Genomic DNA, 26997 nt, shown 5'->3' on the forward strand with positions numbered 1-26997 from the left:
TACATTTTCTTGCAAAACTTGGTAGCGATGAAGAATAAAGACATGGAAAACTATGAGGTATTTAGACTCCACTACAGCAGCCAGCCAGCTAGGTTTTATTACACAATATTATTGTGGAAGCCAGAAATTTAACTAGAGCCAAAGACAAGTGAAAGTTAACTGATACATCCTACTTTTGCACTCCTTAAAAATTATAATTCCTTATGACAATAGAAGCCATGCCTGTTTCTGGGCAGTTATAATCATGATGTTCTATACAAGTGTGGAAGGCCAAAACTCCAGCCTTGTAATTAGTCAAGACAGGGACAGAATAGTCTTGTCAATAGAAGTGGAAGACCAACCTTTCAGCTTCATGAGTCCTAGCACTTTTGGACAACGGACAATTCTGTGCCATGGGCTATCTGGCCTCTGTGTGGCCACAGTGGTAAATTTAGGCCATAAAATCCCAGCACGGCCTCTTTGAGGGTAGTATGGTGGTCGATCCCTGGAAGTTAGGTCAGCTGCTTGAGGCTTAATCCTGTCTTGGATGCAGTCAAAAGTTGAGCTTGTTGCAACAATGGTAGAGTTTCTAAGTTCAAGGAGTCTTTTCCCTGTGTAGCACTGCTTGGCATACAGACAATGTATTACTGGCATGAGACCTACAGTGTTGTCCACCAGCACCACGTTGTCTATAATGACGCTGCTTCCAAGGTGGAACATCATACCATAGTCATAATTCTTGTAAGATAGAAAACCTGCTATTCTAGTGCAGGTCTGAAATCCATCTCCCCTGTACAGATGAATACCATGGAGATTTGAATGGGCCACATTTTCACTGCAATAATCAACATCCAGCAAACACTCTTGGCCTCTAATATGAAATCCAATCCTCTCAGATCCTGCAACAACATTGCCATAAAGGGAGACACCAATGACAAGGTTCACCTTGATGCCAGCAACCCAGTTTAATAAACCGTCTGGCTGCCTGCTCAGAATAACAAGGTTCCCGATGAGAGAGTGGTTTTTCCCTTCCAAATCAATCCCAGGTCCGACTGTGTTGAACACTATATTATCATGCAACCAGATCCCATTGCTCATGACTGCTTTAATGCCAGCTCCACAGCTACCATGAATGCTGGATGACACCACTGAGGACTGTTGAGTTATATTCCTGAATTCAATAGCGGAAAGCTGAGGAGGCCCAAAGTTCAAAAATTCAATATTTAAGAGTTGAAGGACACCTGTAATGAGAGAACTGCAATGAAACAAAAGCTTCCAGAACTACCTGAGACCTGGTTGACACACATTCAAACAGCACTCAGGCATATAACAGTAGGTAACCTTTGCCACTGTATTGCCAATAAAGGGTATTTGCTCAAAAACATTTAAACACTTACAGTAAAAAACAACCAACCACAGAACCACTCCGTCTAAATATATTCCAAGATTATTATGAAATATTAATGCTCATATTTCATACATATCTCACAGTCACAGACTGCCTAGAATTGCAAGGCACATGCAAATGAATATATCTTGTGCTATAGAGTTCTTTCTTGGGAAGAACTGGCCTGGTCAATGATAGTAGGTGAATCTTTACTACCTTCAAACTCTCTCCCACTGGAATCCATAAAACGTCCCACCAGTATCCTCCCAGTGCAAGGCACATCAGACTTGATCTGTACATTCCGTGTTAAGAGTCCAACTTCTGCAGACAAAGGGATGCGTCTACCATCTTCTATGTCATGGGGATGCCCTGGGGAGTTTCAGGAGACAAAATGTGCTAAGTGTCTATCATACCTATATACCAGTGCTTTAGGGGACATCCAGCCTAGCGGACCGTGTACAGCATCTCTGTAGAATCTGCACTGACATTCAGGTGGGTTTTTCCTCCAGCACAATCTACACACATCAACACTAAAACTGAAAGGCCACCTGCCCATCAGATATTCACCATGCACATATATTTTACCAACATACTTTGTTTTTAGAAAAAGGTGCTAAATCTTTTCCCTGCAGTACAGAGATGCCAAAGCAATGAACAGATTCACACTTTGATTTTTGTAAGCTCTACAGGCAAGAGACGTTTTTCAGTACAGATACGCTGTGTGAACTACTATTAGAATTAGACCAATGACAGCATTAAATAGCAATTACCTACAGAATCTGGTTGCAGGTATCTTCTAAAAAAGAAAAGTATTGTTTAATGAGAATTCTGAGAGAGCCAATGTAGGTATCTGGCCTGGAATTCATCTCTGGTGACTCTTGGCATCTCCAGACTTGACTCAGTCTGGTTTTATGGACAGTGGATAGAAACAGGCAACTTTCAAGTGAAATTCATTATCTGTTTTATACATCTGCTTTAAGTGATCAGTATGTATTTATCTGCTTTGAGATACTGCTCATGTACTTCTGTCTAGGTGAATCCCAGTAATTATGTAGCTCTTAATTCTTTCATCAGTTCCCTTTTTGACTTTTTGTGGATATTCTTTCTAGAATCGGCTATTCTGTACAGTTTGGACCATCAATTTTGAAGTATCAAAACAGCTGAAAAAGGCAGAGAAAGATACATCAGCAAAGTAGAATTTATCTTGTTGAGAACTGAAACAAAAGGTCTATGCTTCAGAAGGAAACTCTGAAAGAGAAAGATATGTTTCCTACCAATATGCCTGTGGAGAAGGCGTTCATGGAGAGTAATACTATGACCACTGACTTCTTTAAGTGTAACTAGTTCAGCTTGGTGGGCTTCATAGGAGGAGGAGCTGATCACAATATCTCCCTCAGGCCTCCAGTCCACTTCATCCTCCACCAGAATCCTGTAATGCCAAGATATGAAACCAATATCATTACCTTATGAGTTATGCTCAAAGGTTTCTTTAAAAAACTGGCAAGAATCTGCAGGGCATGCTCTACAAATAGTCCTTCTGCATCCAAAAATGGATGTCTTAAAATAGTGGGATTAAATTAATCCTGAACTACCCGATTCCTGCCACTGATAACCAAGGTATCCTGTTTCAATGTACAGTTGTAGGGCACAACTATGTTTCTTATCAAGGATGTGTCAGATCACTGTTGCTTAAGACTTAATCAGTATAGTCAGTAACAAGTGAAAGGCAATTCAGCTCTCTCTGTACTCTCTGTGTTGGACACATAGAGGAGAATTTCATTGTCTAAACATGAAGACCTACTGCTATTTGAGATATCCCAAGATATCTAATAGGATTACAGTTACAATAAGGCTTGCTCATGGAGTATTCCTGAAAACAAAGACAAAAACCATGGAAGAGACTCAGAGGCATCACAAATGACTTTAAAAGTGCCCCAGATAAGTCCAGAAACTATGTTTAGGTATGTGAATCCTGCCCTTGGCATCCAAATAGCCCTATGGACACCAGTATATAGAACTACACTGACTCAGATAGGAATTTAGATACCTTTTTAAACATTTCACACAGACACCTACATTTTCTTTTAATCTTTAAGACCTCCCATTGTATTAAAAACTACATGTAAACCTCATATTTCTTTTTTGAATGGAAAAAATAAAAGTACTTTGTGAAATCAGAATCGATCACAATCTGAAATTAAATATATTTGATAAATACCTACGGGTGTTACTACAGGGTAATTAAAGCTGGCCAGGTGATGAGTTATGCCCATGGGAAGAATTTAGAGAATACCTCATCCTGCAGTCAAATGTGATACAAGTATGGAGAAATGAAAGTCCTAGCAAAGCATGTGGCAAAGTGTTTAGTGTCTGTTCTGAGGGTCTATTTCAAAGATGAGCGAGCTCAAGTTGAGTACTTTCAACTCTCAGCACCTGTCATTTGTTCTTGGAGGACAGCTTCTGAAATGGCAGGAAAGTGCTGGTGTAACAGAGAGCCACGTACTGTTAAAGGATAATTGCACTGGCAAGGAGGAAGCAAAACAAAGCAGAGTAACAAGAATTTTGGCCTATATTTGAGATTTTTGACAGTTTCTGTGTATCTTAAGTCCAGTCCCAGTCATACATTCCATTACTAATGCATCACTTCTGGACCCAAACTTAACGCTTTACTCTTGTAATTCAAAGAAGTAAAATAAGAGGAATCGGTAAGCAAAAGAAAGCATATAATTAAAATTAAGCATCTGGAAGAGTTATTGAAAAAGGTGATAAAAATTCCATGTAAGAAAGTCAACAAGAAGAACTTGGTCGTGCTACATAGCTAACAGTGAGTGGTCTAGGCGCTTACAGGGGAGATCCTTATGCAAACACATTCCCTGGCTCAGGTCAAAAGCTTGGACTTCAGGCAGCAGACGTATCTAACAAGCAGCTGTGGTAGCTCCACTTAATCTGCCTTAAGACGTGGTTTTGACAAAGCCTTCATACTGAAATAGGCCCATGTAGTTGCGTCTGCTGCACCAGCTATAAGTTATGGAGGCTTAGCAATGGGAGAGAGAAGGTAGAAATCAGTACTATATCCGACTCCTGAAAGAGTCACATCCCAAATACCTTGCACCTTGGGTTGTACAAGCATCCTTATATTCTCTGATCTAATTCACTTATGTGCAAAAAAGATTTCTCAAACAGGAGAAGTCATGATTCATTTAAATGATGTTTACTCACAGACAGCACTTACTGAAGTACTGATTTCTGAGTTTTGCGTAATTCAGAGGTGAAATGCACAGGTAAATCTCAAGTCAAAATGAACACCCTAATCACCAAGACAGAGGGTGGACTCAGTGATCTCTGGAGGTCCCTTCCAACCCCTCCGATTCTGTGATTCTGTGATATCAGCCATTGAGGATTTCATCCAAAAAGAAAGAAAAACAGGGGGAGAGAGGAAGGAAGGGTAAGACAGAGGGAAGGATGGAAGAAAAGAGAGAAGCAAGGAAGGAAGGACAGAGGGAAGAAAAAATCTTAGTATGGTTCCTCTTTAGAGCTGAATCTAAAAACTGTATAATTTTCTTGCAAGTAGGCACTCATAACTGTTCTCCTACCTAGACACAGTTTAAACAGTGTCTGTCACAAAGGAAAAGAGAAATATTAGTATAAGCCACAGAAATGGGAACTTTCACTTCATTTGGAGCCATGTTTGGGCAAAAGATCACCTTTCATTGCCAGGAGCAACACTAGCTCCAAGATGTGTCCAAGACTTCCCAGGATAAGAGCTATAAATTCGCACCTTCCCATAAACGCCTGGAAAAAAAATAAGAGAGCAAAATTTAGGGGAATATTGAGTAACTAAACATACTGAAACAATAATTAACTTTTAAAACGACTGTTACAAATAAAGCCAAGAAAGGTTTTGCTGGCCTCCATTTTAGTGCTTGGGTTAATGTCCCTCTTGGACAACTTTTTCATGACATATTATGTCACAGAACCACAGAATCATTAAGGTTGAAAGAGGCCACAATGAACATCTAGTGCAACTGTCAACCCATGACCACCATGCTCACTAAGTCACTATAGTCCACGTCATGACAGACCTAAAGAAGACAGTGGCAAGAATTGGTAATGCAACCCAGGTTATCCCACAAAAAAATACCTATGACACTTCATTTGTAGTGGTTTACGATGATAGGATGGACAGTTAGGAAGTCTTATTTGATTTATGATAACACGTTAAACTGCAGCAGTGTATCGGTCTGCTTGTCTCGCCCTAAAAAATGATAAGAAGTCATGTTGTTCACCACAGCTAAACTTCACCCGAGGTTTTTAGAGCCTAAAAACCTTTCAGAATTAATTTCCTATGTAAGTTAAGTTGCTGTCTTGTCTCCTGAACATTCCACTTACTCATTTGCTAGGTTTGCAGTGTGTGCAAGTTTCTCACTGTCATTATCACATGCAGATTGTGGGGTCTGATTGATTATTCATTTCTCTCCAAATTGCTCTAATATTCTATAAATCTAAATCATAGACATTGCTGTTGATCGTGGAACTGAATTTCTACAAAAGTCGACCAATGAGTTAAGTCTTTCAACCACAGAATCACAAAATGGCCTGGGTTGAAAAGGCCCACAATGATCATCTCATTTCAACCCCCTGCTGTGTGCAGGGTCGCCAACCACAGGCTGCCCAGAGCCACATCCAGACTGAATGCCTGCAGGGACAATATTCTAATATTGTAAAAAACATGTAAACCAAACCAGTTAATATTTCTTTAATCATATAAGGAGATGCAACATCTAAACATTGACCTTTTTCAGTCAATCCTGTGGGTCTCAGTGTCTGTATTTAAATGTGTGTATTTGTAGCCAGCATCTCTTGGATGTAACTCATCTCACTTAAGTTAGGAATTCAAGAACGAATGATACAAGTTAAACCTCATCAGTAGAGGCTCTGAGGACAATTTGTTTCATCCTAAAAGAGTGAGACAGAACACCCTCTGCCATTACACACTTCTCTCCATTCTGCAAGGCTACTTTACTTTAGAACCTAACTACTGGCAAGTCAAGACCAAACCTTTGTGCACATCACAGAATCACAGAATTATCAAGGTTGGAAAAGACCTCGAAGATCATCCTGTCATTTCTTATGTAAAGACTTCCAAACTGGACATCTTTTTGCTCACTGTCCAAACAGAAACTCCACAGAAACTTTAGGAACTGACCTGGTAAATGTTTTACCTCGAAAGTATGGATATACCTCTGTAAGATGTTTTGTATGGCACAGTAATAGTATCAACAACAGCAGATTTGGCCTAAGACCGGTATCCTATAAAGAGTTATACCCCTGTCTCATACCTATATTCCCTGGGTGGACATTTATTTCCTCCAGATGATCGCAGTAAATCCCTTCAGATGCCCGAAGAAGGATCAGCAGCTTTGAATCCCTTTCTAGAGGACATTGAAAAGAACCTGAAATAAAGAGAAAACAGCAACAACCCACAACGAAGGTATTAATTGCTTTGAGACGCTGAAATGTTGCTCTCCCTTGTCTCATGGAAATGGTTTCCATGCACCTTGCTTCCTGCCAGAGGTCCCTCTGAGAGCTAAGCTGAACATGGGAAATGCCAGTCCTGTCTGTGTGGAAACATTTTGCCCACATCCCTTAACTCAGGAGCATGCATGCCCCAGGCTCTCCTTGGAGTCAAAGGAGAGAAAGAAAAGCTCTTTCATTGGGTGACTCACACACATCCTACATGGCCTGAATTGCCCCCTGGAAGTGGCTGCATCTCCACTGACTTTGTAGGCAGCCTGGAGAGACTGCTCCAAACTCAGGCATTTTAGTTAAGTGCCTAAATTACGAGTGAATGGAGAGCTGAATCCAAATGTAGAGTCCCAGAAGGGTTTGCCCAAGGTCAAGCAATGAGTGTGTGAAGACAGGAGGTTCTCATTCATCTCTCTGATCACTGAACATTCCCACCCATCTTTCCCTTTCCGTTCATTTCAAACTTCACCAATTCCAAGATAACCGTTCCCATTCTGCAGCCAGGATGGCTAAAAACAGCCTTTCAAACCAACTGAAAGACTTTATTAGCAGAGGGGAGAAGAAAACACCCAAGAAGTTTTGGTGTGTGTGATGTTGCTCTTATCTTGCAATAAGTCTGTACAGTAAACTGTATTCCAACTGTGACTTCATTTATTTCACCAAGGGTAGTTTACAGTTTCAGAAGAAAATGGCCCAACATTAAACAGATACTAGGGAGGAAAAAGTAGGACAGTTTTTGCCCTGGAGAAATGTATGCGGGGTCCAGTAAAAGAGTTCAGCATTCCTTTAAAATTAGAGATTAAATCAATTATGCAACAGAAAACTGCGGCAGATGTAGAACTAAAAAATATATACATATCTGTACAAAATTAGCTGGCCTGTCATGTTCTTTTAATATTCAAAAATTACCAGTTTGGAAAAGATAGTTGATTTTGTATCCTGCAGAAACATTCCTTTTAAAGAGTGTTTTAAGATTAATTGAAATCAATAAATAAATTCATTGTTCCCCAGCACTGACTGACTGATATCTGAGGGCATTTAAATTCACTGCACAGTTTTATAAGGATAAAAGGCCAATAACACAAGACTTGCACGCTCCCCATCCAGCACATCTCACCCCAGTGAGCTTCTTTCTGCTGCGGGGACAGGGAGGGAATTCAAACATACAGTGCCCATCATCCATCCAACTCATCTCTGACTCTCTTGTTTCAACTCCTTTATATCTCCCATAGACAAATACTGGTTTCAGAGGGGAAAACATGCAACAAGGGCTTTCATCACTGATGCACTAGGTTAAGCAAACATCCAGCTAGAGCTGCAGAAGAGTTACGCAGACATTTGTGTCTATTTTTGTACCCAGGATGATTGTTTTCCTGGCTTCACCCTCCCAGCAAGTTGTGATTTGAAATACTCACCCTCAACATACCTTCCCCGGTCCTCAGGTCAACCCTGCCCCAGTGATGAAGTTATCAGCTACAATGACGACCCAAGAAAGACTCAACGAAAATATTTAGGGAACTTAATGCTGATGTTATGAACTTATCCACAATTACCTTTTCCAACTCATAATGACAACCCTTTCAAGTGGGGCGTTTTTATCATTGTGAACTATTATTCATGTTATCACTAGTGTTATTATATTACTGCTGGTTACAAAGAGCTTAATATTTTTTCTAATTAAGTCAATTAAAAATGGCTCTGTGATATACTCAGCTCTCAGCTTGATTTTAAAACCATTTTTAAGTGGGCTTCCAGGCTGAACAATCACGGAGAAATGTTTGGAAATGTGAACTTTAAAGGCCTGAATTGGAAGTTGTGACTCTTTAAAAAGAAATATATCTACGTATAGCTAAAATTTGTCTTTTTTTTTAATGTTAAAAAAGCACGGCAATATTTTAGGGAAATGCTGCTCTTGTTAAAATCTCGCTCTCAAATCAGAGTGAGAAACAAAGCAGCTACAATAAAAATGCACCGTTACTCATCGCTGCATTAAATCCTTCAAAAACAAACCCAGAAGTGGAAGATGATGTTCATAGGAATGATTGGCTGCCTGGAAACTGTTAACAGTACATTACATAAAAGAATGTAGGAGGTGTCTACGCCTAGAAAAAGTTGCTTTGTTTTCTAAATATTTAGAAGAAAAATAATCCCAACATTGCTTATTTCCATTCAGAGTTTTGAGTCAACGAGTGTAAGTAACATGAATGCAAGGAATAGCAAAGAGTTGGCCTGGAAACTCACTGAACTGATAAGGTGGACCATTTGGATCACTGACAATGTCTTAGAGCACTTGAAGAAAGCTAATATTGTGCCAATAGAAAGAAAGATAAAAGTGAGAGCCCCGGGTAATTACGGCCCTGTCAACTTGACATCGATTCTAGGGGAAAAAAAATAAAAATAAAAATGGAATGTCCAACACAATTAATAAATCATTAAAGGGGAATGATATAATTAACGCCAATCAATGTGGCTGAATAGAAAATAGGTCCTGTAACATCCTACCTTGTTATCACCTTCTCATGAGACTACAGGTTTAGTTGATAAAGATAATAGGTATGATAGGATAATAATTGGCTTCCCCAAGTCTTGGCAGCACAAAACTTTCTGACTAGCAAACTACATCGGTGCGACAAGAATATGAGACACATTCATTTCCAGGCTGAGTGACTAAAATAGCACCTTTAGCTCAAGCAGGTCTGTATGGTCCTGCAACCACTGTGGTATGTGACAATTTGTCAGTGCCCCAAAGGCATATCAAGGGACTGGAAGTACACAGCAAAGCTGCCACACATGGGGGGAAAAAGGGCCGGCCAACACAGCAATAATTTGGAAGTGAAAAATATAGGGGAGAAAGTGAAGAACGTTCAAAATGTGATAAAACAGGTCTTGAAAAGCTCCCTCAGCTTACTCAAAGGAAAACCCAAAGCAGTTAATGCACAAAAGTCACCGGGTAGGATAACTTTCACCATCATATGAAATAACTGTCCTATGAAATCACAGCTTTTGTAATAAGTCATTTTGGTAAAAAAAAGAGTTTCTATAGACACAGGGATCATCAACTCTGTAACACACATGTGAAGGATCAGGGTTTAAGTGCTGTCTTTGAACTCTGGATGTGAGAACTTCAAGTTACTTGCACCGCTTTATTGTGGTGAGCAAGCCTTACATAAAGTCACATCGAGCTCTCAAGTTACCCATCCTGCATATCAGACGCACATAAATGGATCCCATTCCATACTCCTTATTGGCTTGCCAATTTGACGACAGCCTGCTTGATCATAAGGTGAGATGATAAAGCACAGCTGGCAGAGAGGTGAGAAAAGGGTAATTGCGACCAGAAGCCAACAGAACTGTTTGGTGAGAAGCACAGAAAAGTTCAGGAAGGAATAATGCCAGCATATGCTGAATCATTGAATCACAGAACGGTTGGGTTGGAAGGGTCCCCAAGGATCATCAAGTTCCAATTCCCCCACCACAGGCAGGGCCACCAACCTCCACATTTAATACAAGACCAGGCTGCCCAGGGCCCCATCCAACCTGGCCTTGAACATGGGGGTCACCATGTTGATGCCAGCCTGACTGCAGGTGTGTGCACTTCCACAAAGACGGTCTAAATTGATGTTCTCCCAGGGAGAACCGGCACAATACTTAAAAATGCCATATATGTCACAGGAAAAGAGCAAAGAAAAAAGAAGTGAACAGAGAGAAGGGTATTTTTTTTCTACCCAGATTTTCACTCGTTCTGGATTTAGTTTTCTGTTGCATTTCAAAAGAATTTTCCATTGTTTTCGTATTTCGCTCCTATTCCAGATGTTCTTGACAATTTCTCATGTTTTTTTCTCTATTTTTCCACAGCAAATCCCATGCAATGCTTTCTCAGAATAGTGGGTGTTTCCTGTCTTCTAACCTTTCTTTTATTTACGACATAACACTCTGCAACAGCTGTTGCACATAAGAGCAAGGAATTCTCTGAGATAAGGCTCCCTCCCTTCTATCAGTAAACAGACTTTGCTAAGCATCTCGCTGCGACCTCCTCCAATAGAAGCTCTGTGTTTCCCAAATCCAAAACTTCTTGGACTCTGCCTGACCAGCTATTTTGATAACAGTGGTGTATTGTTGCCAGAAGACCTGTAGAATGTTTATCTGTGGTCAGTGTGTAGTGTTGGTTATCCTTCACAAGCTGTTTCTTCAGATGTCCAGACTACACTATGCAAGGAAGCTGTACAAAGGAGGCATCGTTTTGTTGCCTCTTATAGCTGCTGCTGCCAAACAAACAGAAGAGATAAGAGGCAGATGGGGAGAGCTGCAGCCAGCAGCCAGAGTGAGAGATGAATGAAGAATAAGTGAGATGTAGGGTGAGATTCAGCCAACAAAATATGGATACCTAACGCCATTTGAGAGCCCTAGACCCCCTAAAATCCACCATGTGAGGCTGACAATAGGAGACATGGATCAATGAGAGAACAGAGCCAGATGGGATACCTAAGTGCGCCTTAAGTGATTCAAAGTCCCTGTATTTAGGCATCTGAACTGTCTTCCCGGGGAGATTCATATGCCCCATCCCTGCAGACAGCCAAAGTCAGGCTGGCTGGGGCTCTGAGCACTGATGGAGCTGTGGGTGTCCCTGTTCAGTGCAGGGGAGTTGGACCAGATGGTCTTTAAAGGTCACTTTCAAATCTAATGATTCCATGATTCAATGAACGATGTTGTGGTTTCTTCATGTAGGTGAATCCTTGTTCCCTGAGCATGTGAGATAACAAAGATCAGACAGTGCAGCTTAGGCTACATTTCAATCTAGATAACCATACTGAGCAGTCCCATCTAGATAACCATACTGAGCAGTCCCACAGAAGCACGCAGCTGACAGGCTGATGTCCACATGTAACATGTAAACGTAAGTGCCTTAAGCATGCAAACCAAATCTCCGCCCCAGATTGATACTATCTGTTAAAAGAAACCAATGGCTTGGAAAGGGTAAGGGAACAAAGAGATGAAAGCTGAGAGATGAAACGAAGGAGATGCAGACGATGCAATCAACTTTTCAAAATTGAAAAGTTCTTGCAGTATGTCCACAGTATTCCACATTCAGTTGAACATGTGTAGCTGCACAGGGATGTAATGGGACTGCTAGATGGGTCTCTGAGCTCACAACTAAAGAATATGGCACCCGCACAACTGAGGTAATAGGGAAGATGGATAAGAAAGTCCTCTGGTAAGACTCACACATTACTTCTTGTTAGTCTGAGGGCATGAATCAGAGCATGAATCATCTCAAAAGTCACCGTGATTGTATTGATCGTAATTGACACTGACCACGGATTATGCCACATGTTGAAGCACAGATGATGGACCCGCCAAGATCAAAGGGGTCCCAGGAGTTTTGATCTCCCAGCTTTTGCCGTATCTTCTTATCCCAGTTTCACTACAAATTACTGTTTTAGTAACAGAACTGACTGTTGCTAAACCGATTTGGATCTGGTTGATGTTTCAAAAGCTTCACTCTTACACTGACTCTTTCCTTTGTTATATATTTCCAGTGTCACTGAATTTCTTACAGTCACGTTTCAACCACCTGACTTAGTTTATTTGTACCTGGAATAAGATGCCAAGTGCTCTTACAGGTACCAGAGTACAAGTAAGTTGTGTTTCTAGAGCTTATCATCCTTCTCTAGCAGCTGAGGTGAACAAAATACTCATGCTTCCAGAAAGTGTTGGTTTGGCACAGGCCAATGGATTTGCAGCAACTACAAGGCCAAAGATTCCTATGCCAAGAACAGGACATGGAGATGTTACACAACAGGGAGGAAACTGAATCATGTGATGTCAACCTCAGATCCTGCTCAGGCAGTGTTGAATGTTGATGTCCACATCTATTAAATTTGTTTACTAAACTGTCTCATTATCTACTTTGTGTCTTTAGGGTGGGGTAGAATTGGACAGATGGGCTTCAGAACCTTCCTTCAGGCATGGAACAGCCAGGATTGGACAGATGGGCTCCAAGAAGCTACCTTTAGGCCTTGAACACATGGGAAGAGAAAGAGGAAGGGAAAACACATGCAATCTCAATTTTAGAAGCAAGCATAGAAGCCAGTGAAAGATGTTGGAAACTTGAGGTTTCTACCCACCTATCCTCTTCACATCTCCAACTGGAGCAAGGGCATCTCTCCAGAAGAAGCTGGACCGTGATTCAACAGCTGCAAATACCTGTTTGGCTTTTAATGTCATGACTAGTCACAGATATGCTGGAGGGGACTTTGTGCAGCTAAGTGCCTCAATGTTTTTTAATAAGCTTTTTAGCAGCGAACACATGCTTTTTCTTAGAACCAATATGAAACCACATTTAAAATACCATAGATTGGAACTAAGAAATGACTGAGAGTCTTTTAAGTATATAGATACATTAACCTCCTGGATTTAGCTTTCAAACCCTGGGTTTTTTTTGTTGTTTTTTTCTTTTACAATAGAAAACACGAGGCAGCAAAATAACTCTTCTGGCTGCTGCTGCATTAACTAAACACTCCCTTGAGATTAACAACAAACAAATACTGGAGTTCACAAACAAATTATCTTTTTAAAGTTCATGAAACCAATCTTGAGAAAGGTCAGACAGTGATCAACAATGTGATCCCAGAGTCCTAAGGATTCCTGTAAGTAAATACAATGCCCAGCTTTAGGAACCTTGATATTTAAAGGGAACTGCATAATAACCTCTGTGTGGAAAAGCCTTAACCTGTCCATTGCAAGTAATGTGGGACAGCCCCAGTAATAGTGGGGACTCTGAAAGAACTAGAATTAGGAGCCAGGTAGCACAGTGGGTTGAGAAGAACAAATGTTCTGAATCCAGCTGTGCCAAATGTAAGACATGCAGAGATTTTCAGACAAAATGCTTTCTCACCTTTTGCTTGTGTTGGCTTTAAATATCTCTATTACAACAATTAAGTGCCTCACAGACATCAAAAACTGCTTGAACACTGAATAAGAACCTGTCCTGAAAAACTACTGCCTTACGAAGCAGCCCCACTTGAAGTAGGGAGGACTTTCACAAGCAGCAGACGACATCTCAGCCATCATGTAATCAGAAGTTTTGCTACTGACTTCAGTGCAATTGATGCTATTAAATGAACGGGCAATTAGTTGCAACAGATAATCCTTGTGTAGTTAATGTGGATTCTGAGGGTCCACATTGCTGACACCCAGACAGCTACTGCAGCAGTAGAATCATGGAATCATTCAGGTTGGAAAAGATTATCAGTCCAACCCCAGCCCACCCCCACCATGCCCACTGACCATGTCCCTCAGTGCCACATTTCCATGGCTCTTGAACACCTCCAGGGATGGTGACCCCACCACTCCCTGAGCAGCCTATACTCATGCACTACCATCCTTTCTGAGAATAAATATTTCCTAATATCCAGCACAAATATTCCCTGGTACAACTTTAAGCCACTAACTCATCTCCCATCACTATTACCTGGGATAAGAGGCAATAGAATGACTAGCAGGTTTCTAAACAAGAAGGTTTCCTTCTTTCCTTGTCCATAGAGAATAGAAATAAAACTCCAGGTATCCCCAGCACAAGCTGCTCTCTTACCCACATTCAGTGCACCTCCCACCACCACGATACAGGCTGCACTCAGGACATTGCTGGAGTTGGTGGGGAACTGAAGAGTCCCAAGGACATAAAGACCTCTTAGAGGAGGAAGATCCGTGTCCACCAGGATGGTCCGGTCTGAAAAACAAAGCAGAAAGTGGTTTGGAATGGAAGTAGGAAAGTGGAGAAGCTTGAAACATTTTCTTTTCTTGATATTATTTAAATTTTTTATTAGAACCACTGGAACAGGGCTTGTGCATTTGTGCCACATCCACAGCCAGAGCTTCATCTGCAGCTGAGGTTCCATGGCATGAATTTAATCCGATAAATGAGTGACAACATAATAGTTATAATATTATATTCATGTTTGCATGCTTAAGTCTCATCAAATGTCACATTTGAACATTAAGAATGGATATGAATGGCAGCAAGTTGGAGACATGCCAACCTCATTGGGTGAGTCTGGTTCTGCTTAAGAAAATAAACCTTGATCAACTAATACAATACAGTGCGAATAATTCAAGCTGTCCAGACAGTATTTTTCCCACATGATATTGCAGAGAACAAGAATGAATGAAGTGAAAAACAACTGTATTCCCTATTAATTAATTGGTTGACAGAAACCAGGGGAATCATTGTTCCCTCAGCTACTTGAGGTCAAAGAAAGAAACGTGAGTCACTTCTGGCCCCATTTCCAAATTCCTTGATCCCCACTTTGACCAAGCTTTATATTAAAAGTACATTGCAGTACTGGATATCACTGAAGATCAGATCATGATTTCCTAAGCAATCTTATTTCTGTTAATTTTGGACTGTCGTTGGATGAGCACACTGACATCACTGCTGCCTCCCAAATGTAAGTCGGTGAGCCATCCAACTAAGCTTTCATTGTAGGGCATGATTAGGACTTAAACAGCACGTACTATAACGGTAGCCCACCACACAGAGGTGAATTCCCCCTTCAGGACACATCCGATGTTCTTTAATGTCACTGGGAGGTTTTCAGCTGATTGCACTAAAAACCACCTCAGACCCTTAAACTGCAGTTTTCTTGTTATCAAACAAGAGTAGCGGCTTCCTGGGATGGTGCATCTCAGAGATGGAAGATGCCCCTTGGAAGGAGCAGAAGGTTTTGATGAGACGCTGCCATTCAAAGTGTTAATGTGAAGCAGAAGTCCCCTGTAGGATTGTGGCATTATAAAAGTAACTTGCAGAAAATTTATATTGTCAACGTAAGGGCAGCTGCCAAATCCTACTCGGAGATTTCCTGTGGCCTTCCTTTGATATCATGCCCATTTATTGTGAGGCACAGCTATAGAAAACAGGAGGAATTAGGGGTTTTGACAAAGAAGTGTGAATGGGCCACCTGAAACTCCTATTGACATGCAGCGTCTTCAGAATGTTAACAGTTTTGCTCCTGACAAAGCCATTAGCACCTTCTTCACACAAACAAAGAAATGACCATGTAATAGAAAGCGTAAAGTCTTCTCCTGGAAACATGGGATTAGTGGTTGACTTGAGCCATAAAGTGTGAAGGTTTGTTAACTCCTCTTAGACTACCTGCAGGAAACATAAAACTACACAAAGCACACGCAGAAGGGGACTGCAACAATATGAGAAGGTTGTTTCAGTGTTAGCATGCCCAGGTCCTTTGGTTTTGCAGTCCTGATGTGCCACAGGTGTGTGGGGAGAGGGAACCACCGCATGCACGGGGGACCTGGGTCTGCTTACAGGTTTGCTCATCCTTTCTTCATACACTGTCCTTGTAATTCAGTCTTCCCACCTCTTCCACTCCTTTTTTTTACCTTCTTTCTCTCTGGATCACGACAAGGGACACAGTGGTTGCTCTACTCTCAAAGCCTATGCCAAGCAGTGCAGATGATCTTCAAGGTCTTTTCCAACCTGGGTAATTCTATGATTCTATGATTCTATGCACGGTCACTCAGAACATCCCATCTCAAAAAGAATCCCTGCATCCTCAGGCTGAAGCATCATTCAAGCACGTGACATTCTCAGAGCATTCCGATGTAATAATTCTCTACAGAGCAAATGCAAGTGCAACATTTTTTCCCCCAAATCTCATGCTGATAGTACTCACTATTTTCATAGGCATGAAGAAACTCCTGTCTATAATCTCTTTACAGGACAGGTACAGTCCTATGCCCTGCAGAGCTGAGAAGCACAGTATGTGAGGATACGAAACAGAGAGAAGAGAATAAGGGGAAAGATCTTGTTAAAATGATATCTCTCAGACAGAGCGGGTATCTAGTTTGTGAAATCACAGCTCGAGAATGTGGCAAAAAGCTGCAGCTGACAAAGGCCATAAGTATATTCATCAAACACAGACTGAAACAGTCTTACAAGGAGAAGAAAGGCTCCTAGGCATACTATTTATATGTCAGGTTCCTGTCTTGAACAGGTATTTTTTGCTGAGTTGCACATTCTTCTAAAAAAGGTTTCCTAAAGGAAATGCCTGCTGCTCTGTAACTGTAGCATCTTACATGTGAGCCCTGAAACATGATTATATGAAATTCTCCCATTCTGAGACATCTCTGAAAACCTGGGGTTTCCTCAGTTGAATGGAGCCACAGGGTGTGATGCCTGGGGTGTGAAGCTCTCAGAGGGGGGAAACCTTGCTCTGTAGAGACAACAGAAGGCTCCTTCACAGCCAAACAGGATCTTGCACGCTTGAGAAAGACAAACAGATTCAAGGGAGGCTTCAGGATGAACACAGTCCGTACAGAATATGCTCAGTCACGTATCACAAGGAAATGGCTACAAAGGGGTTAAAATCATAACCCTTCAGTCACTGAGCTCAAGAGATTTACTTTCACTGAATGACAAAATTGAGCGGCTATTCTCCAATGAAGACATTCTCATAATAGCAAGCAACCGCTTTTAGAAAGTGATAGTTCAAGCCTGAAAACAGGGCTACATTTCATTATCCATATATTTTCTTCTACACAAAAGCTCACAGGTATGCTACAGTCTTAATGTTCAGATGTACCACACTGAGAACTCGCTAATGACTCCAGCACTGACACAAAATGCCTTTGATCAACTGCACTGCACTATAAAACACCATAGCATGCCATTGAATGGAAATCAGGCACAACAGAAGAGCTATTATATGAGATACAGTACTCCAGCATTCATCTCTTCAAACAGAAAAAGTTCAAAGAAAATCAAAATCAGAAAATGAATAACAAAGTGAATTCCACCACTAAAAAAAGAGAGAGAGAGAAGAAGAAGAAGAGGAAGAGGAAGAAAAAGAAATCGCCAGAGGCTACATGATATCATACCAATACCCTTCAAAACAGCATTCCATCGGCTGGAATTATAACACATTCTCCTTCCAACCCCGAGTGCGCTGCGTCAGGAGTGTGTCACACTGAAAACCATAAACCAAAGCCCTGAAAATCCAAGGGCTTGAGAAGCTAATGCTTCCAGACCAGCATGACTAAACTCCTCCAGCTTGTTTTTCAAGGTGCAGAGGCTGCCCAAGCCTGTTTGGTGAATGCAAGAAGTCACTGCTGGACGGATGCAGGTGAATGTTCGGAGATAACAACACACACTCAGGCAGCCAAAGTTATCCAGCTGGAATAGACTTAGACCTGCAGGGGGGTCAGACACCGAGGAGACTTGCAGCACTCCAGCACTAAAAGTTAATTTCACAGGAGGGACCCACCTCTGCTGCAAGATCTTCTGAGTTCCACCAATGCTTTCAATTGGGGCAAAACCAGAAGAGCTTCATATTCATCCTTATTTCCAACCCATCAGATTCGCTCAGAGATTTCAGCACTGTGTCAGGCCTAGACCAACGTCCTCCACTGCACTTCTATGCACTAGAAATAAGACCTGAACACCCATTACTTGCTTTTTTGAAAACTGTTCTTTCAGGGCTGAGAGGACCGACCCAGTAATGCAGAGAATATCAGAAACAGGCCCAGGACTTGGCTTTCAAGCTGAGAATCATCATGGATAGCTTCCAGAACAGATAATTGGGAGTAGCTAAAAGAGGCTTCTCAATGGGGATCCTCCGCAGCCCCTGGCCATGGTGCTGGGCACCCTCATCCTCAGCCCTGATGGAGCAGAGGGAAACAGAGGGATCCAGAGGGGCATGCTATCACTGTGTGAAATGAGAAGGGAAACATACATAAAATGCGATGACTAAACAGCCCTTAATGATTTCATTCTAAATTCTGGATCTCCCAAGGACCTCGCATTTCTTGCAACCGGAAACTCATATACCCAGTTGAGGCAGCAAAGCAAGGTATGATAAACGGACTGAAAATTCCTGCCTAATCACATTTTAGGTGCTTTCATTTGAGCCAGACAGTGCTCTTGTCACACCAATAATGGCTATGATTCCAATTTAAGACATTGCACACCATCAGCTCCCACAGTCAATACAGGTTTCAGCATCTCCAAGCCAAAAAGAATGAGGAGGGAGAGGAGAAATAAAGCAGGAAGGAAGGAGAGGGTAATCAGAAAAGATAGATGAGCAATAGAGTAGTTCTCTCTCAAGAGGTGTTCAGGTGATGGACAAACTTGTGTTCATACTTGTGTTGATATTCTTGGACTAAAGCAGAAGATCAATTCCAAAAATGGAAAGGTGAGGAGAAGGGTTTCTGCACGTCTGCTAATCACACATCTCAATTGTAGTGATAGAAGCCAAGGTGTTTATTATCACTGATAGGAGTAAGATGGACACAGTCTATGCCTGTTCACCAATCCTACCATTTTTACATATCGTTTCCCTCTTTTCATCTGTTAAACACTTTGCTGTGCTTTTTCTACCCAATAAAGCTCCTCTGAAGGGCAGACAGTTTCACTGCCCGCAGTGGAGCACCCTGCTCTGAGGGGCTGAACATTGCAATTCAGAATTGCAAGCTCCCAGCGTCTAATCCCACTCAGGCACTAAATTTTGACCCCAAAGACTGTAAGGCCACATTGCACAGCAACAGGCCTAAGCTAATGAGCTTTGCCTCTCAGGAGAGCTAATTAGTTCTGGTATATCAGCACGCTGATGCAGCAGTCTTATTTCCAGTTCTAGAACTAGATCAGTTGGGCTGGGCTGTGGGCAGTGTGCGATGCTTCAGGCACAGTTTAGTCGTGTAGACAGAGCCCTGTGGTATGCTGCAAAGGCCACAGTCAATATCTCATGTGGCAGCTCAAAAGGAGACATTCTAGGAAGAGGATTACACTGACACTTGCAGGAAACACAGAAGTGGTTTGTTCATAGGTGAATGTGCAATGCGGCAAACGACCACCAGAACCTCAGCAACAAGTTTCCACTTTGCTAACCTAATCAGAACAATGAAACTCCAAACCTTTAGCCAAGCTTTCCTAATTACTATCATCTTCTATCTCTGTGTAGATTGCAATTTGCTTCCTGTGCCTGTCCGAGCACACACTATATAATCAATTAATGTCAGTACAGAGGCCTCCACTACCACTGGCACCCTTGTGCTTCTTCATATCAGTGTTGTGTATACACACAAGGGAAATAGATACAGACCTCCAAAGAACGGTTTAGAGGACATACATTAATGGCAAGCTCTGCTCTTCTCTCCAGGTACACCTGAATGTAGTCTGTAGAAATGCGGATCAGGATGCACTTTATGATGCTTGAACTAAGTCATCTGATAAGAACAAAGTGCCTAAACACCAATCATAGTAAATTAATTTAGACATTTAGCCCAGTCTGAAATGTCCTTGGATATCTGAGACCTCCGTACCACAGAACTGGCAAATACGTCATCAGGGACACATTTTTAGCTTTAAAAAATCAAATCGTAAGTATATTTCAAAATAAACCACCTCCAGAAATGGGCTCCCCATTTCAGTGCTTAGCCACATTCTCCATGAGGAAATTCTTCCTAATAGTCAACCTAAACCCCACCTGGCACAGTTATGACCACTGATATTGTCAATCATCCTCACAACTGGAAGATCTCCCCAAAGAACTTCCAGCTCTAAAGGACAGATAGCTGCTCTGAGGTCTAAGCCACTGCCGACCTTGCAGTGTAGGGAGAGATCAGCAGACCTTCTGTCTGCCTTTTCAGACCTTCCAACTGTCTCAGCAAATGAGAAACTCCAAACTGATTACAGTTCACTGAGACCTCTTCTCTTCCCTCCTAGTTTTCCCAGCACTTAGCTCCCAGACACACAAGTCTAAAGGCTGTTAGACTGTTCTTAGTACACTGATGACTTAAAGATACATAACTAAGACCAAGCTGCTATTTATACTCCCCACCAAAATATCAGCACACAACAACAGAAACTTTTTCCCACATTGATTTCGTATGCCAAAAACACGTGGAAGAATAAGGGATGAGGAGCAGCATTACCCCTATTTCCAGATGTGGAACTGTGGTAGGCACACAGACTTAAAAGCCATCACAGAAACAGGGAGAAGGACCAGGTCTCAGAGTACGTCAGATTCACAGCATTCAGAAGGTCATAAGATAATTCAGTCTGAAAGGAACCTCAAATGCTCATCTAGTTTAACTTCCTGACCAGATCAGGGTCAGCTTTCATGTAAAAAGGTTATCACAAGTTTTCTCCTCCAAATGTTGCTGCAAGCTGCATCACATCTTTGCTAGAATACAGAAGCTCATTCATGCAGTGAAACTGTAAACTGAGTCAGTATTTAAATGTAACTGAAGTTTGAGGCTGAAAAACAGACAGAAACTGAAACATCCGGGAGGCACTCGTGGCAAATGGACTGAGAGGTTATCACCGACACCAAGAACTGCAATAAGAAATAATATGGAAGGTGGTACAACTGTGGAAATGTAAAACACCCTCCCTGCACAAAACACAGAGAGGTAGGCTAAGAGATGAGAGCTCTGGGACCCATCATTCCGCTCCTAAAATGAAGTCCCTGAATATATTTAAGCCTAAACATCAGCACGAGTAACACTTTGTGTGTTTACCTGCATGTGTAAGCAGAAAACATTATTCTGTTCCAAAAATCACACTTGTTACTGTAGTCAAGTGACCAACGTGATCAGATGCTGCAGACACTAGAATGGACCTTGGTGACAAAGAACGCATGCTGTATCCGTATCTGAGATATAAGCACCATTACAGAAATTAAACACCATAATTTCCGTCCTTACTGGGTAAGATGATGACATCTTCTCCTGGACCTGGGATGCTGCCATTGAATCCACCCCAGCCTTTTTCCACATCTTTCCATGTCTCCGGGTGCGACCATTTCAAGACGGAATCAGAAGGATCTACAAAAGAGGACAGAGAGAATTACTGTTTTCACTCGCTGAGAGCGTTATCATTTCTAAGATAGTTAAGCATCTGTGGCATTACCATTCTCCTTTTGTCAGTGAGGCTCAGGGGAGACCTTATCGCTCTCCACAGCTACCTAAAAGGAGTTGTGGCAAGGTGGGGAATGGCTTCTTCTCCCATACAACTAGTGACAGAATGAGGGGGAATGGCCACAAGTTGCATCAGGGGATGTTCAGGTTGGGCATTAGGAAACATTTCTTCTCCAAAAGAGTGTTCAGACACTGAAACAGGCTGCCCAGGGAGGAGGTTGGATCACTGTCCCTGGAGGTATTCAAGGAACATTTAGATGTTGTCCTGAGGGACATGGCTTAGTGGGGAAATACTGGTGGTAGGTGGACAGGTGGATCGGATTAATTAGAGGTCTTTTCCAACCTTGGTGATTCTATGATTACTTTTACTTACATCATCCAAGGTTTCTGAGCACTCTGAACACAAAGTTAAAGTGAACAAGGAAAGATACAAGCCAGTCACCTCTTCTTTAGTGGCAATACCAGATGATAAAAGTGCCAAAGAACTCTACCCAAAAAAAAATATCAACTCTTCTCACACGTTTTTTTTCACCAGTGTTGTAGAAAACAGACTGACTTCCTGGAGTATACTAAATTATGCACTTTTTTCTTGTAAACGAGTAATTAACTCTCACAAGATTTTTAGCCCATAGAAAAGCAATGCTGTGCATGTGGTCTCAAAGACCTGTGGTGGAACACCAGCTTAACTGGGACACGAAGCAACTCCTACAAAGTTTTATTTTTAATGTTCAGCTTAACCCAAAGGGAAACTTTTGAGTCTCAGCAGCATCAGGAAAACACTGGGAGAAATAAAATTCACAAAGTGTAGGTACTTGTGCCTGCATTTTAGACAGCTAATGAGCCAGTCTTACAAATTAATTGCTTAAGCTTGCTGTGCCATCAGCAGAGGAAGGAAAGCCTTCGGGGAAGTCCTGCACACACACGGTTTCTCATGTCCCAGACTAACGCAGACTGGGCCTCCCTCTGGAGGCCTCTGCAAGCACCTACCTCTGACTGAAACTTTTTTAACATGAGGGGAGCTTCATCAGACATCATTGAAAACATAGGGGCAACCTCGCGTCTACATGCGGTGGATTAGAAACCACTCCAGAGCACTGCGGAGAAGAACAACTCTGTTGCCAGCATACAGTGAAATGAAACTCAGGATCAGCTCTTGAAGGCTGGGTATTCCTTTACTTATCTGTTCAGGTATAAAATGCTCTGTAACAAATCTCTAAGCCCTGTTGCTCCATAAATGATTATTGTTGATAATAAACAGCAGGGCGGCTATGAAACTCAGATCCAGTTTTGGAGGTCTCCCCCATCTCCGGTGTATTATGCTGTCTGGCTCAGTGTATAACTGTGCAGTAATGTCAGACTATTACACTAAGATGACTGCAGAGCACTAAAATACACTGTACTCTCACATTTCCCGTGACCTTCCTGATCTTCCGTGGCATTTCTTAACAAAAGTTTATGGTCTTTTATAATGTGGAATCGCACATTTATCACGAGCAATGGTAGATACGGCTCAATGAAATGCTTAAATGAATGCCAAGAGCCCCTGTTGGGTTGATAGATGTACAAAACACTGAAGTGAAATGCAGCAATATAGTTGTGAACAAGTAGTAAAAAGGAAATGGTGCGACTCCCAGACCGAACCTTTCCAACACAGACTCACGCACCTGGTGTAGGTGAAGGGGCTCTTTCCTTCTCTTTCAGCTCGAACTGAATTAAGTCAGCTCCTGTGACTGAACACAGAGAATGGCAGGGAGTCAAAACACGGCCTTAAAAATGAACCAAACCAACAGCAAACATTCGCAGCAAAGCGAATTGCTATACAAGGCTTTCTGACAACGTTTTACACTTCTAACGACAAAGACTTTTTAGGAACAACCACGTGGGTGTTTTTTTTTTTCCAACTCATTTTTGTCTTTTATTTTATTTTTGTATTTGGAGAAGGGAGTGAACAACTGCATTTTAATTTGCAGATATTAAGGGTCTCAAGACAACTCATTAGAAACAGCTAAAAGAAAACATTCAACAATCACAGATTCTAGGCTGGAACATGAATCTCATTTATCCCACTATAAATCCACAGCAGTTCCACTAACACAAGCAATATTACACCATTGAATGCATAATGTATTAACTGGATCGAGCAACAAATTACAGCTTTTGTTTTGTAGTTTGGTTTTGACTCCTCCCCCCACCAAATCTGGCATCTAAAAGAGATGCTTTAATTAGTCAGACTTTATAGACTGAAGACAGGGACCCTGTGTTCTGTACTGTGAAAAGAGGTCAGAAGCAATTATCACAGTTGTAACCTTTCTGCCAGTATATTGTCAGCAGGAGAGGGGTCAGGATAATGCAAAGCAAGCTAAGAGGAGCAGAAGAAAACTGCTTCAGAGCCAGCTGAAAGGCTACCTCTTCTTCGTCTCCAGTAGCATATAAAGGCACTTCCTTTCAGTCACCAGACTGGAACAATCGTAGGTTAAAATAGAAGCACTCTGCCAAACAGATAAATCTCCTTTAGAGTGCCCAGCCCCTTCTGGTGACCCTAAAAATGCCATTGGAAGAATTTTGGGGGGTAGGAGAATTGTATAAATAAAGCCATTGTCAGAACTTTCCTCGATTCTAGAACACTCTAGGCCAACTTTCCTGCACACATATCAACCCACCGAAGGGATTTCATGCCGTGTTGTAATTTACTTATTTTATCTTTAAACAAGTCTCTGTACTTTTAAATTGTGAGAATCGCCCTTCCCTACCTCCCTCTTTTTCTCCCAGTGCAGCTGAGCAAATTTAAAATAACTGAGGTTCATTAATTTTAAGTGTTCAATAAATTAGTATGAATAATCAAAAAACTTGATTCTTTCCGATAATTACTATTTGATGTCAGTTGAAAGCACTCGATTGAGTTAGCAGCATATGCTCCTATGCCAAATGAGGCTTCCATAATTAAATAGAAACTGATTCCATGAGGTTTTTCTCATATCTGATTAATTAGTAATCAGGTGCCTTAGCCCCGTTCCTCAGCGACATCTTCTCTCCCAGTGGTAGCTGTGGTCTAACCCACGTTCACTAAAGCCAATCTGCCACAAACCACCACATGGTGCTCAAAATGAACATCACCACATCCTCGGGTGTCCACAAGGTGAAAAATAACACGAAGGCCATAGGAACACAGAACCATGGAATGACTTGGGCTGGGAACGGACCTTCAAGATCATCCACTTCTAAACGCCCTGCCAAGGGCAGGGTTGCCACCTGCTGGATCAGATACTCATTTGAAGTCTTTGGCTTTTAGTTCATTCAGCTTTTAGACAATACTTGTCTATGGGTACTTACGTCTTCCAACATTAACCCTTGCAGAAGGCACATGTCTCACCTAATTCAAAATGATGACAAGTTAGTCAGCGTGGACCCTCGTAGTGTCACTGGAGGTAACTCAAAAGAACTATCCATCCATATTATCATACTCCTTAGGGATGAGATATGCTATAGCAAGCAAGAGACTTCTCTCTCTCATGGGACAAAAAATCTGCTCAATATCCTACATAGACCTCATACCAGGGTTCAGATCCTGCACCCAATGAAGAAAGGACCTGTGAAGGGTTAACAAGGTACAGCTATTTTCTGGGAAGAGAACAAAAACTTCTCACATTTGAGGTGTCATCCAACCACACAGCACGACAACTCAAGCCATTATAGGCCATCTATACCCTCCACGTGAGTTGCAGGAATGTGGGGCTGAATTCTCCCCAGCCCCACTGCTGTCACAGTTCTTAACTTAGATTCAGGATGAAGTGCAATGAGCATGAACCTGTCGCATTCCATTGCCTGAAAAGTGATCGAAGCAGGTTACAGGTCTTGAGAATCATCAAGACCACGGTGACATACTTCTCCTGGTTGTTTCATTTTGCTATCGAGCACGTTATCACTGTTTCTGTACAGGACAGGAAGGGATATAGGCAATACAGACAAAGGACGTCATTAGTAAACATTGAATTAAGGTGACTCTTCACAAAATGCAGTTATAAGGCTCCAGGGTTTAGTTGTATAAAACCTTTATAAGGCTCATCAATTTTCTGCCTTATTACAGCTCTTCCTGGATGCTTGGGCTGTGAATCATAAATATAGGCCTTCCTGACTAACTTTTCTCTGGTTTAGGGCTCCTTGAGTGAACACGAAGAAGGAGCAACCTGTTCTTTTATCAGCTTTGCAGTGACAGGGAATTTTGCCTGTGGATATTAGGAAGGGCTGAAACCAGGATAAATGGCTCCAATACCCTGACTAACAAATAACAAGCACCTCTGTGCTATTTAACATCAATTGGGCTAACATATATCACAGGGAAATCAAAACTCTCAGACACCACAATCAACAACGTGGTACGACACACCTCTAGAAGCTGGAGAACCTGGGATAGGATTTTTTGCCCTTCCTCTGCTAGGGACCATTCAAGGAGATGCCCAGGAGCATGATATCCTGGGGACACTGCACTGAGAAACGATGTAAAGAAGTATTAGAGCGAATAGAGACAGATTCCTGCTTGCAGCAGATTAGTGATGAAGATGAAGCCATGAAATTCCTGCTACAAACATCACACACTCACATCGCTGAAAGGATGATGGAGGCATTTCTTTATCTTATTTCTACAACTGACCATCCAAAACAATGGGTGTGGGGTGAATTTTACCAGGCTGGATAACAGTGCCTTCAAAGAAATATTAATGCCATTTTCAAGCCCTTCAACTAGGATTCCCCTTTGTCCCTGAGCAATAAGGCTGAAGAAAAAATACATTTATCCCTTGTATTTTAATATTAGAAACATTCTTAAGGGTCTGTTTTTCTCCTACACCAAGTAACTACAACAACCCACGGAGCAAACTGGAAGTGAGATCATTCTCTAGGAATTTAGAAAGACAGTAAGTGTAATCAAATTGTATCTTTTTTGAACAACCAGGGAAACTGCAGACCTGCTTCTGACACAGCAGTAACACGAGATCAGGCCTCGGGCCCTCTTAACAACTCACACATGAGCATAGTCAGCAGGGTGACCTGTCTCCGTAAAAGCTGTGTCTAAGGAAAAAATGGGATGGAGAGATGGAGCAAGACACCGCTTTGTTTTATTCCAAAAGAAAATGGTTTAAACACTTCAAAAGTGAACAAAAAGGAAGCAACATCTCTCT

General features: G+C 41.7%; 1 protein-coding gene across 1 annotated transcript in view; it reads right to left on the reverse strand.

The window, feature by feature from the left end:
• Nucleotides 1–26997, reverse strand: part of PKHD1 (PKHD1 ciliary IPT domain containing fibrocystin/polyductin) — a 212179-nt gene that overhangs the window by 63344 nt on the left and 121838 nt on the right. Inside the window, exons 49-56 of the mRNA XM_072332429.1 lie at nt 23488–23553; nt 21611–21730; nt 14484–14621; nt 6706–6819; nt 5071–5158; nt 2641–2795; nt 1583–1735; nt 342–1220 (exon numbers count right to left, since the gene is read on the reverse strand). Of these exons, the coding sequence (XP_072188530.1) occupies nt 342–1220; nt 1583–1735; nt 2641–2795; nt 5071–5158; nt 6706–6819; nt 14484–14621; nt 21611–21730; nt 23488–23553 (1713 nt within the window). The remainder of the gene's footprint in view (nt 1–341; nt 1221–1582; nt 1736–2640; nt 2796–5070; nt 5159–6705; nt 6820–14483; nt 14622–21610; nt 21731–23487; nt 23554–26997) is intronic.

Source organism: Excalfactoria chinensis, chromosome 3 (genome assembly GCF_039878825.1).
Source record: "Excalfactoria chinensis isolate bCotChi1 chromosome 3, bCotChi1.hap2, whole genome shotgun sequence".
NCBI classification, from domain to species: Eukaryota; Metazoa; Chordata; class Aves; order Galliformes; family Phasianidae; genus Excalfactoria; species Excalfactoria chinensis.